This window comes from Procambarus clarkii, chromosome 92 (assembly GCF_040958095.1).
Source record: "Procambarus clarkii isolate CNS0578487 chromosome 92, FALCON_Pclarkii_2.0, whole genome shotgun sequence".
In the NCBI taxonomy this organism is placed as follows: Eukaryota; Metazoa; Arthropoda; class Malacostraca; order Decapoda; family Cambaridae; genus Procambarus; species Procambarus clarkii.
Genome location: NC_091241.1, coordinates 4,922,681 through 4,936,882, shown reverse-complemented (window position 1 = coordinate 4,936,882; position 14,202 = coordinate 4,922,681). Strand labels below are relative to the sequence as shown.

General features: G+C 37.8%; 1 protein-coding gene across 1 annotated transcript in view; it reads left to right on the top strand.

The window, feature by feature from the left end:
* Nucleotides 1-6,372: 6,372 nt before the first annotated feature.
* LOC123775132 (serine/threonine-protein kinase H1 homolog) overlaps nt 6,373-14,202 on the top strand; it is a 69,353-nt gene continuing 61,523 nt past the window's right edge. Inside the window, exon 1 of the mRNA XM_045770032.2 lies at nt 6,373-7,235. Within this exon, the coding sequence (XP_045625988.2) occupies nt 6,541-7,235 (695 nt within the window). The 5' untranslated portion in view covers nt 6,373-6,540. The remainder of the gene's footprint in view (nt 7,236-14,202) is intronic.

The window sequence follows — 14,202 nt, the reverse complement described above, 5'->3', positions numbered from 1 at the left end:
GTCCCAAAAGAGCACCAACGATGCAATCATTAGTTTCCTTGACGTTATCTACTCAGCCCTTGACAAAAATGAGTTTCCGATTGGACTCTTCATTGACCTAAGAAAAGCCTTTGATACTGTTAATCACAACTACCTCTTACTTAAACTCCAGCATTATGGAATCCGAGGCCTTGCCCTTGACTACATCCGATCCTATCTTAGTGACAGACACCAATATGTAACCATCAATGATACAACTTCTTCCACTCTACCAATTACCGTTGGAGTGCCACAGGGCAGCATCTTAGGACCTCTTCTATTTCTTATATATATAAACGATCTGCCTAATGTCTCTAATATTCTCAAACCTATATTGTTTGCTGACGATACTACCCTTATCTATTCAAACCTCAACCCACATACACTAAATAATGTTATGAATAATGAATTAAAAAAAGTCCACTTATGGATGTCAACGAACAAACTAACATTAAACATCGAAAACACTTACTACATCTTATTTGGAAGCAAATCATCAAATGCAATTCAGCTACAGATAGACAACATTAACATCAGTAATAAAAATGATGGCAAGTTTCTTGGCCTATTCCTAGACAAGAGACTCAACTTCAGCACCCACATTCAACACATAACTAAGAAAGTCTCTAAGACAGTTGGTATACTCTCCAAAATCAGATATTATGTTCCTAACTCTGCTCTCCTCTCACTATATTATGCACTAATCTACCCCTATCTTAATTATGGTATCTGTGCATGGGGTCTACCACTGCAAACCACCTTAAGCCCATCATCACACAGCAAAAATCTGCTATCAGAATAATAACTAACTCTGCTTTCAGACGACACTCAGCTCCCTTGTTTAAATCCCTAAACTTGCTAAATATTAACTCCCTCCACACATTCTCTTGTGTCAACTACATTTACAAAACCCTGTTCTTAAATGCAAACCATGCTCTGAAACTCTCCCTGGACAGATGTAATAGGACCCATTATCACCACACCAGAAATAAATATCTCTTTGATATCCCCAGGGTCAAACTTAATCTGTGTAAACACTCTATGCAAATTAAGGGACCTAGTCTATGGAACTCACTCCCTAGTGAATTGAAAAACTGTAAAACTTTTGCCTTATTTAAAGCAAAACCAAAAAGTACCTAACTTCATCTTCTTAGTTTCCTACACTGAGTTTTAAATTTGCTCTGTACCTAGTGTTACCCAATCTCCTAATTTTTATGTAATATCAAACAACCTTATCATTGTGTTCATTGCTGTCTTCTTTTATGTGCTAGCCATATGCTGTATTGTGACTACCAATTTTTGTCAACTACCATTCAAGCTGTCATTGCAATCAATCTTATATTGTTTCTGCTGTATTGTGCCTACCAATTTTTGTCAACTACCATTCAAGCTGTCATTGCAATCAATCTCAGCTACCTATGTGCTTTAATATACTGTACCTACAATTTTCTCTCATCTTCTTTTTTTCATTTCATGTAACTGTTATCATTTTTTTGTCTATAAATTTTGCAAGTATTTACCTCCTTAAAATTTTCTTAGATTAAGGACCTGCCCGAAACGCTGCGCGTGCTAGTGGCTTTACAAGACTGTAATTACCATATTTGTATCCTCACATTCCTTATGTACATTCTTGTATATGCATAAATAAATAAATAAATAAATAAATAAATAAATAAATAAATAAATAAATAAATAAATAAATGGTCCAGGACGGACCGAAACGTCGTCGTCCCTTCACCTTCTAGTGTGTGGTCTGGTCAACATACTTTAGCCACGTTATTGTGACTCGTCGCCTGCACAAGGAAGAGGTAGTGATTCAACTGTATAAATCTCTGGTGCTCCCATATTTGAATTACTGTTTACAAATATGGAGACCTAATTTTCAGAAGGACATAGCTGATCTGGAGAAAGGGCAACACTGGGGTAACATAAGTAATTTCCGAGCTAAGTCATCTCTCGTATCAAGAGCAGTTGAGGGCCACAGGGCTAACAACACTGTAAACCAGGCATGACAGGACGGATCTCATTGAAACTTTTAAAATACCTGTACTGAACAAGTTGGAGGATGTTGATCCGCACAATTTCTTCAAAAGGTCAGACAAACAAGGACCAACGGTTTCAAGCTCAACAAGCCTCAATGTAGGGATGAGAACAGGAGTTGCTTTTTCACCCTCAGGGTTATAGACCCATGACACCGCCTACCCGCCGAAGCCGCAAATGCCAAAAATGTGTTAAGTTTTCAAATTATCTGGAAAAGATCAAGGCAAATGGGGAGACCTACGATAAGCCGCCGGCTTCCTGTTTTTGTCGAGGCCACTAGGGTTAGTACTGGCCCTCAGGTAAATCAGGTAAAATCTAAGACAACAGGTTATATCTACCACGGAGTCCCAGTAGTATAGTCGGGTTTGTTCTCGACTCACAATGGAGAATATCCGGCTCGAAACCCGGGCGGGACTTGAATAGTTGGACACATTTTTTCCTATCACCTAATGCATCTGTTCACCTAGCAGTAAGTAGGTACTCAAGAGATAGCTTGTTGTGGGGTTGCATCCTGGGCGGGGTCAGTAATTAGATCTGGGTGGGGGGGGGGTATAAGCCTAACGTGTATGAATACATCCTGGCAGCCTGTCCCCCAACACAATGAATTAGTATTATATTCCGAGCGTCGTGTTACTGAAATTAATTTTCTAATTGCCATAAAAATTCTTAGGCCAGTTCATCCTAACTCTTGAACAAAAGCTCTCCAGAATTTCTTTATTGAAGGTCAACATTGTTGAGAATGTATTGCTAACACTGCAGTTGAACTCAGACTGTTCCAGAGTTACAATATGAACCAAGAGAGAGAGACAACACCGGCACTTTCCTGCACCAGTGGGAGATTACCCGCCTTTCAAATTTTAATCCCTTCCTTTCCACCCAAGAAACAATTTAAAGACCAGCCCAAGCTTCGTCTTGAGGCAAAGCTCAACGCCTTAAGCCATATTACCATATATTACTTCAGTCAGATTCATTCCCATTTAACACGACTCTCTGTTTTCTTTGTTTTAACCATTGTTTTATCTATTCTAGTATTCTATCATTTATTCCACGAGCCTGTAAGTTCCTGTCAGTCTTTCATTAGTACCTTATTAAAGGCTTTAGTAAAATCCATGTATACTACGTCCACCGGAAGGCCTTTGTCTGAGTAGCTGGTGACCGTTTCCAAAAATGTGAGCAGGTTTGTAAGACAGGATCTATTTTTAATAAAGCCACGTAGTATGGGCTTTACAAGATTGTTTACTGAAAGATGGTGAGTAATTCCCTCCCTAAGAATTCTCTCCATTCTAGTGAGCTTGCAGGTGTGTGAAGTCAAGCTGATCATATGGTAGTTTTTTGGTGAACTCTTTCTGCCTTTTTTGGTAAATAGGGATGACATTAGCATATTTTCAGTCTAAGGGGACTATCCTTTAGTCCAGAGATTTTGTGTAAGTAGTTTCAGCGGTACGCATAGTTCTTCTGTCAGTTCCTTTATGACTTGAGATTGTATTCCATCCACATCTGGGGCTTTTGAGTCTTAGTTTATCACTGTACTTCCTGATAATGTCTCATGTTATGGTCATATATCACTTAATTCCTTCTCTTCTCCTTCAAGCATTAGTGTGGATAATGGGATGTGACCTAATGTTTCTAATGTGAACACTCGTGTAAAGTGTTCACTCACATTGTTTGGTGGCCTTTTATCGTCCATTATAACTTGTTTAGTCTCACCTTCTAAGGGTGCCACACAGCCTGTGTTTTGGTTTTACTTCTTATATAGACACAGAACGACTCTGGATCTTTCTTTATATTTTGGCCAAGTTTTCTTTCGTAGTTTCTTTTGCCTGATCTGATTTCCTGAGTGACTGAGTTTATATATATATATATATATATATATATATATATATATATATATATATATATATATATATGTCGTACCTAGTAGCCAGAACTCACTTCTCAGCCTACTATTCAAGGCCCGATTTGCCTAATAAGCCAAGTTTTCCTGAATTAATATATTTACTATAATTTTTTTCTTATGAAATGATAAAGCAACCCTTTTCTCTATGTATGAGGTCAGTTTTTTTTATTGGAGTTAAAATTAACGAAGATATATGACCGAACCTAACCAACCCTACCTAACCTAACCTAACCTATATTTATAGGTAAGGTTAGGTTAGGTAGCCAAAAAAAGCTAGGTTAGGTTAGGTTAGGTAGGTTAGGTAGACGAAAAAACATTAATTCATGAAAACTTGGCTTATTAGGCAAATCGGGCCTTGAACAGTAGGCTGAGAAGTGCGTTCTGGCTATTAGGTACGACATATATATATATATATATATATATATATATATATATATATATATATATATATATATATATATATATATATATATATATATATATATATATATATATATATATATATATATATATGTCGTACCTAGTAGCCAGAACGCACTTCTCAGCCTACTATGCACAGCCCGATTTGCCTAATAAGCCAAGTTTTCCTGAATTAATATATTTTCTCTAATTTTTTTCTTATGAAATGATAAAGCTACCCATTTCATTATGTATGAGGTCAATTTTTTTTATTGGAGTTAAAATTAACGTAGATATATGACCGAACCTAACCAACCCTACCTAACCTAACCTAACCTATCTTTATAGGTTAGGTTAGGTTAGGTAGCAGAAAAAGTTAGGTTAGGTTAGGTTAGGTAGGTTAGGTAGTCGAAAACACATTAATTCATGAAAACTTGGCTTATTAGGCAAATCGGGCCTTGCATAGTAGGTTGAGAAGTGCGTTCTGGCTACTAGGTATGACATATATATATATATATATATATATATATATATATATATATATATATATATATATATATATATATATATATATATATATATATATATATATATATCTTAATCAATGATGTTCATTGTGGATTTATACGTTCTCCAGATGTTCTTCTTAGTTATTAATGCTCGTTTTACTACCTGTGTCTTCCATCTAATTCTTTCTTTTCTTTCTCCTTTTTGACACATATTATTGAACAAGTTCATTCCAAGAACCTTGGAAATTCCCCATGAGGCTTCCATGCCGCGGTCACCTATTGACTCCCTCCAGGAGGTGTTGTCCAGTTTTTCTCTCATTCCTTGATTGTCTCCTCGATGTTAATCTAGAAATTCATCATCATGGCTCTTTATGTATGTTTCCATATTTATAGTCCATTTTATATAATAAATATATTTCATTGTGTCAGGGACAGGTAGCCAGTGTGTATTCATACACGCTAGACTTATATCGAGGTTTCCCCCACCCCCCCCCCACAAGGTCGAAGTACTGACCCCAGGATGAAACCCCACAACAAACTGACTACTTATTGCTAGGTGAACAGCGAAAGGAAGATCAAGGCCCAACCATTTCTGTCCTGTCCATGATTCGAACCCGGAATTCTCATCTGTACGTCGAGAACGAACCCGATTGTACTATCGGGACCCTTATTGTGGTGATCACACGAGATCAACTTTTCCCACCTACCTGTATTGATCAATTATGTCCTCTTCTGATGTTAGCATACTATCTAGATCTAACCTTCCTACCTGGGGAAATGTTTAGATATTCGCCAGTCAGTTTTTCCATCATTGCCTCAACATTTTGTTGATCATTTTTACCCTCTTCTTTTGTATGGTTCCATATAAAGAGATTGTTTTTTTCGTTTATTTCTATCCAAAGCTTCCGATTCTCTCGCCGGAGCCTTTAAACCACTATCCTCAGCTCTGCCAGCATTCAGAGTGTTCTTCCCGAGTGTCTTACCCTTCGGGTTCTCCTGGCTGGCCACGAGAATCATGTATCTAACATGATTGTTATTTATCGATTGTTGAAAATTCATAAACTTCCTCTTCATTAACTTTCTGACCCTCTTGTTGTACCTTTATTACCTTCTGACCTACCTGCAGTTCTTTTATTATGGCCTCAGTATTTTCTCTTTATTTCCAGAGGAATTATTACATAGGGGTAGATAAAGACACGGGTGGTATTCACACAAGAGAACAGGTAGAAACTGAGCACCCAAATGAGCCACAGAGACATTAGAATTCTTTTGTGTGTGTGTGTCGGAGTACTTCAGTGAGTAATGTAGTGAACATTCTTGTATTAGGTCAAGTGATGAAGACAGCATATATACAGTTTAAAATGTAGTCATGATAAAGTCCGATAGACTCAGGAATCTGTACACCAGTTGAGAGGCGGGACCAATGAGCCGAAGGTCAATCCGGGCCAGCACAACTAGGTGAGTAGTGGAAGGTAAGTGTTGAGGGTGGGACCCGGGAGGGTGGCGGCGCCAGGCCGCGTACAGCGGAGCCCCGGGGGCGGCGGCGGCGGGCAGTTGTGCGAGTGCCGCGCCCCGGGTGTGACCTGTGTCGCTTCCTCCTCCTCCTCCTCCTCCGTCCACCTCGGCCTCCACCACCACCACCACCAGCAGCAGCATGTGGCCACCTACAGAATCGTCATGGGTTGCATAGAGAGCAAGAAGGTCATTGATAATGTTAGCGGCGGCGGCGACATTAAGACAGTGTACCACATCGAGGACGTCTTCGAGGAGAAGTACAAGGGCGTGCCTGGGTCAGCCACGGAGACAGAGGTCAAGTGTGAGCTGAGGGTCGAGAACGACTCCAACCTGGCCGAGAGGATCAGACTCGACAGACAGATTAACAAGAACAGCAAATTCAAGGCCAAATACGATCCCCGGATCACGGCCAAGTACGATATCAAGGCCCTGATCGGTAACGGCACCTTCAGCAAGGTGGTGAGGGTGGAGAACAGACAGACGAAGCAGCCTTATGCCATCAAGATGATCGAGTCGAAGGAAGGTCGCGAGGCCTTTGAGGCCGAGCTGGCCATCCTGCGGCGCGTCAAGTGTCCCTACATCATCCACCTGGTGGAGGTGTTTGAGGGGCTCGACAAGATCTACATGGTGATGGAGCTGGCGACAGGAGGTGACCTCTTCGAGAAGGTGATGAGTCGCGGGCCGTTCTCAGAGCGGGAGACAGTGAAGGTGCTGAGGATGGTGCTGGAGGGCGTGAAGTACCTGCACGGGCTGGGCATCACCCACAGGGACCTCAAGCCTGACAACCTTCTCTACTACCACCCTGGCAATGACTCCAGACTCATGATCACCGACTTCGGTCTGGCGCACACCAGGAAGTGAGTACCTCTCTCAGCTCTAGTAACTGGTGCATGTCTGGCGTCTGCTCAACACTATCCTTCACTCTTATTAATACTGTATATATAAGGTACATTGGGTTGTGAGAGTACATAACTTATAACTTTGGTGTTCGAGCATTAGTCTTGCAGAGCCACTAACACTGTTTTGGGCGGGTCCTTGAGCTAACTGAAAAATGTAACATACAGTGAAGCAGAATATACAGTAGTTCAGCATAATATACAGTAGTTCAGCATAATATACAGTAGTTCAGCATAATATACAGTAGTTCAGCATTATATACAGTAGTTCAGCATAATATACAGTAGTTCAGCATAATATACAGTAGTTCAGCATAATATACAGTAGTTCAGCATTATATACAGTAGTTCAGCATAATATACAGTAGTTCAGCATAATAAAACTACATAATAAGTTTATAATACAGATTATATTGGTGAAGTTGCATGCCTTAAATACTAAAATTGAGGGAGTGGGTAGCACAAGATTCAATGAGAGTTAGCACTAGGTACGAAACTATGAGGCTGTAATTAGGTACTTTTTATTTTATTTTTGAATAAAGTATAGGACAATTTAATAATTCATTGGGGAGTGAGTTCCATAGGCTGATCCTCCCCTAGGATGGCATGGGTTCTTTCATTTGCATGGAGTGTGCACAAATTCAGTCTTGACTCTAGGAGTATCTGAGATAAGATGTTTATTCAGGTAAAGGTACATACATTGAAAATGAGCTACAAACATAATGTTGGATTTATAGATAGTGCTAGTACATACGATGCCTGAGGCCACTAATACACACAGCATTTCTGGGAAAGATATTTATTTCTGGTATGGTACTCGTGGGTTTTATTACATCTATCAAGGAAAACTTTCAGATCAGGATTAGCATTTAGGAACAAGGTTAAGTACATGCAAATAGCACAAGAGAATGTGTGGAATGAATGAGTGTTTAGCATGTTTAGGGGTTTAAAGAGAGTGTGGATGTGTGTTGTCTGAAGACACCGTTTGTTATAGTAGTTCCAATAGCAGATTTTTGCTGGGTGATGATGGGCTTGAGGTAATTTGCAGTGGTTGTACCCACTATACAGGTACCGTATGTTAGATAGTCCTCATGAGGAAACAAAATTGCATGACCACCAAACATTATAAACTGTCTTTCATGGTACCCCACACAAAAAAGTGACTTGCATAGGCCCACACTAGACAGTATAAGGAAGTAGCTCATGGTCCCCATACTATATTTTTCAATCTTCAATTGTCAACTATTTCAACTTAGATTCAACAGAGCCGAAGAAGTTGTTAAACACATGGGACAAAATCTTACTGAAGTGACCATATGAGTCATAAATACTCATACTCCGCCCAAGTAAAACAGAAACAAGCATCACTTAGTGGGCCGGCCAGAGGCTTAGGGCCCGTGCAAGAATATCCCTCCAAAAAAAAAAAATATTGTTATTTGCTACTGCTTTTATTCCATTTACATTTTGTTTGTATTTTTGTTTCTCTTCTCTTTGTTCACTTATTGTGCATCACTTTTTATGTTAGTACTGTATTTTACTAACTATGAATTACTGTACTTATTGACACAATGAAGTACTGTAAAATAAATACAGTAATTCATTGTGTCAATAAGTAAAGTTGTATTAATTTACTGTATGTTTACTATTATTATTTTTCTGTAATTATTTCTAATACAGTAATAGTATTTGTACTGTAATTATTTTTTAATTAGTATTATTGCTGTAATTACTCCTGGATTTTTTAGTTTATCTATTACATCATTACTTATCACCTAGTCATTTAAGTTCAGACAGTTGTCTGAATTCAATCTAGCATTAACCCAGAATTAAAACTCTTATCGAATATCTATGACAATTGCCACATTAGTGATCAAAATTGCAGGTACAGTATTATTATACAGCAAATGATGTAAACAATGTACAGGTATTAACAAGTTACCACAATGTATCTGCAATTTACTTAAATGTAAGATCTCCAATCAAACACTCTGATGATGATAGTCCCTTAATTCAGTCGGTTAACAACAAATTCTCCATTCTTAAACTTACTGAAATATGGTTAAAGGAGGACACAATTCAACTATTTAATTAATTCAACTATTTAATTACCTGATAAACTTTATTAAACTTAAATTACTGTTCCTGATAAACTTTATGTAACCTACATTACTTCCTAAATGTCATCCTATGTTTTGCTGTTATTGAACTTTAATTACTGAACCTGTACTACTACTGCTGTTATCTGCCATGTAAAAATTAATAACGAATTGGATTCCTTCTGTTTATGCTGTATAGTTAATACTATATTCTGTTGATATTTTGCTGTTCCAGTCATCATTTAATAATTGTCATTTTGTATTGATCTACCTCAGTTCATTATTGTTTTTTATTTCATTTATTTTAAGTCTTCTGAGTTTTTCCGTTTTATGCCCGAAATGCTGTGCACATTACATGTACAGTAGTCATTTAGGCATTATAACTGTAGCTTTAGGCATTATAACTGCCCTACCCATAATTCATACAATCTTCTTATATCCTATGTATATATACTGTATGTACTTTTGCTTAAATAAACAATATCATTATTTATTACTAGTATTTATTATTATTACTGTACAGTATTATTATTAGTATTATAATATAAGAAAGTAACTAATGGGCTCCACACAGTAAGACAGCGATGCATAATTCCCACACTATAAGAAAGTGTTGTGTGGTCCCTGCGCTATATGAAAGTGATTTACATAGTCTCCATGTTACGAGAGCGTGTAACTTGTGTGGTCCCCGCACTGTAAGAAAGTGACTTGCCTGACCCTTCCCAAGGAAATTTGTAGGCAATTCCCTCATCCTCATGATTATATAAAATAATTTGTATTGTTGGTACAGGCAGCATGTGTGTGTTTATGTACTTTTAGCTTATATCGAGGTCTCGCCAAGGTTGAACTACTGACCTTCCCCAAGATGTAACCCCACAACACTTTACTAATGCCCAGGTACATATTTATTGATAGGTGAAAGGAAACTTACCTAATCAATTCTGTCCTACCTGGGATTCCCAATAACTGTACCATATTTGACATGTCCCTTATCAGTAAAAAAAAAAGTTTTTTAATTGAGGGAAAGGGGTAAAACTTGGACCAATAACCTCTCTTGTGTACAACAGATTGATGAGTGTTTGTTATTTGGGTGCAAGGTAACATAACGTTATAGCACACACATTGCTGCCAGTGTATTTGGCTCAAACACGTAATTATCTAAAAGTAATGGCATTATTTTGTGGCATTTATGTGGTGCTGCCAGCTCATAAGGTCTGCTTAGTACAGGAGTTGGGAAACTCTATCCTAATCTTGCCTTACTGTATAGTGAATTTTTCAGCACAGAAGAAAATTAAAATAGTCTGAGGTGAATGATCAATTGCTTTTCAAACTTTTATTTTTTAAGCTCATTGACATACGAAGCCAATTCATAGCGATGTATACTGTATAGGATTAGGCAAGAAGGCCATTGTAACTTGAATCAGTATGTCTCCAATAGTAGTCACAATCTTTTTGGTGTACAGATTCTTGAGCCTATTGGTCTCCATCAAATCTACATTTGCAGCATTACTGGAAACATTAGACAATGAACATTACTGGTGTAATAACTGAACCCTGTGGTACAGTACTCCACTCATGACATTTCTCCAATCCGATTCATGCTTCTGATTACTGCCCTCATTTTTCTGTCGGTTAGAACATTTTTCATCCATGTTAGAAGCCTCCCTGTCACTCCTCCAGTATGTTCCAATTTGCAGAACAACCTCTTATGTGGAACTCTTGTCACAAGCCTTATTTAGGTCCAGATAGATGCAGTCAACCCAACCATCTCTTTCTTGTAAATGAGAGAGGAAACCATCTCTTTTTTTTTTCTGTGGCTTTATCATAGAAACTGAGTAAATTCGTTACACAGGATCTTCCAGATTGAAAACCATACTGTCCCTTATTATATAATTTTTCTCCAGGTGTTCTACCCATTAAGTTTTGATTATTTTTTCCAACACCTTGAATATTACACTTGTCAATGATACAGGTCTATAATTGATTGGGGTCTTCCCTGCTGCCACTTTTGTTGATAGGGAAAACGGCTGATATAGTTCCAATGTCTACTAGGACTTCTGTATACATGGATGTCTGATAAACTAGTTGAAGTGGAATTCTGAGCTCGGGTGTGCATTCTCTAAGAACCCATGATAAAACTCCATCTGGGCCAACTGCTTTGTTCTTAGCTCCTTGAACAGTTTTTTCACTTTGTCTCTAGACACCTCTATGTACTCTTATGATGTTCTCTGGAATTCTTATTGTCTGGTTCTTTTGCACAAACACACTTTGGAACTGTTCATTTAAGGTTTGGCCTCTTCCTATATTAATTCCATTTTTTTGTATTTTGGTCTCTGGCCCTTTCACAATTTCTGTTGAAACAATCCTTTTTCCTAGTTCTGCATCTCTGCTTTGGTATAAATTTTGTTGTGCCTTATCATATATTTTACAAAACATGACATATATCTCATTTACTTCCTTGCCTAATAGCAAGTCATTCCAATTAAATATCATAAAGAATTTTCTAAGTTCCCCATAATTTCCTCTTCTGAAATCAGGTTTTTGAACTGCTTACCTGAATCTTACCTTGAGAGGGTCTCGGGAGTTCTTATATTGTACTTCCTGAGCCAGGCCTTAGGCCAGGCTTGACTTTTGATAACTTGGTCCAACAGGCTGTTGCTTGCAGCTGCCTGTAGGCCCATATCACCACTAGAGTCTGGTTGGTCTGGTACTTCTTGCAAGAACTTATTTAATTGGGTCTTGAAGTTCACCTTTGTTCTATAAATATTTCTAATGTTTGCTGGGAGAGTATTGAACAGCTCTGGACCTCTGATGTTCAGACAGTGCACTCTGATTTTGTCTAGGGAACCTCAGTTTCTTCCAGATTATAACACATTGCATACTTTATTCCCAAAAGGACATGGTCACTTTTACCCAAGGGGGGAAAGATACTGTATGTCAAATATCTCTTCCCTTTCTTGGTGAATGTTAAATCCAGCATGGAGGGAACATCCCCTGCCCTAATCCCCGTAGCTTGTTTAACTTGTTGCTACATGACAGTCTCGGGAATAGGTTACGAATCTACAGGTGCATATGTCCTATATTCCAGCTGCATATGCTTCTCAGTTTAGGGATTTCAAGTTGCCAACTACCAACAATTGTGATCCATCTCTATTTGTTGCTATAATCTCTCATGACTGTTATGAGACCCCTCTCGTTTATTATCCAGCTCCTCCATTGTCAATGTGTTGCATGATAGTGGACTTGATGCATTTATGATTATTAGTTTATCATTTTGATTTCAAATCTCCAGTATTACTATGTCAATTTCTTGTGGATTGGCAATCATTATTTCATTTATCTTTAGGTGTTCTTTTACTAGCTTGGCAACGCAGCCACCTTTCCTTATTTTTTGTCCCGTCTCTAAACTGAGTAACCCCTTGGAAATACTACCTCATTTAAAATATCATCTTCGAGTTTCGTCTCTGTGAGTGCAACAATGTCTGGCATCTGCAGTTGTATTACATCACTTAACTCTAGTAATTTTTTTTTATCTCATCCCATCTGTTAGTTTATACAATTTTTAGAAACATGTTCCCTCTCCCCTTGTTCTTCACTCTCCCTTTCTCTAGTGATTTTGTTGGTTTTCCTTTTTTGTACCATATAGGCTTGCCAATCCCTATCACCTTGTAGAAAATGGAATAGAGTTCATCATTCCTAAATAAATGTGCAGGTGACTTCCTGTTTCCTGCACATATTTTTATTCTATTTATTTATTTATTTATTTATTTATTTACATTATATAAGAAGGTACATTGAGTTTAAGAGTACTGTATATAGCATTGATTATTTTTACATGCTTGCTAAGCCACTAACATACAGGGTTTCAGGCAGGTCCTTAATCTAACAGGTAATTTCAAGTAGGTAGTTTATTGAAAAATGTGAATATTAATAGGTACAGTGTAAGAAAATTAATAGGTACATTGTAGTAAATTTTGAGGAGTATCAACAGGTACATTAATTATGGGTTCTATTACATCTGTCAAGAAAGAGTTTCAGATCAGGATTTGTATTTAGGAACAAGGTTTTGTACATGTAAATGGCACAAGAAAACGTGTGGAGTGAGTTTGTTTGGCATATTTAGGGATTTAAACAGAGGAGCTGTGTGTTGTCTGAAAACAAAGTTTGTTATTGTTCTGATAGCAGATTTTTGCTGGGTGATGATGGGCTTGAGGTAGTTTGCAGTGGTTGAACCCCCATGCACAGATACTGTAGGTAAGATAGGAATAGATTAGCATGTAGTATAATAAGTGGAGTTTGGAACATATTTGCTTTTAGAAAGTATACCAACTGTTTTTGAGACTTTTGGGGGTTGTATGTGGGTGCTGAAGTTGTCTCTTGTCTATGTATAGGCCAAGGAACTTTACATAATTTGTGTTGCTGATGTTAACATTGTCTATCTGAAGCTAAACTTCATTTGATGATTTGTTCCAAATAAAATGTAGTAGGTCTTTTCTATGTTTATGTGAGTTTGTTGATTGACATCCGTGAGTGGACTTTTTTAAATTCGTTATTTGCAACACTATTTAGTGAGAGTGGGTTGGGGTCTGAGTGGATGAAGGTAGTACCATCAGCAAATAGTATAGGTTTAAGAATGTTACATTATGCAGATCATTGATGTATACATATAAGAAATAAGAGAGGTCCTAGGATGCTGCCTTGTTGCACTCCTTCTATAGTTAATGGTAGAGTGGGGAAGGTTATATCATTGATGGCTACATATTGGTGACTGTCACTAAGATAGGATCGAATATAGTTCAGGACAAAGCCTCATATTCCATAATGGTGAAGTT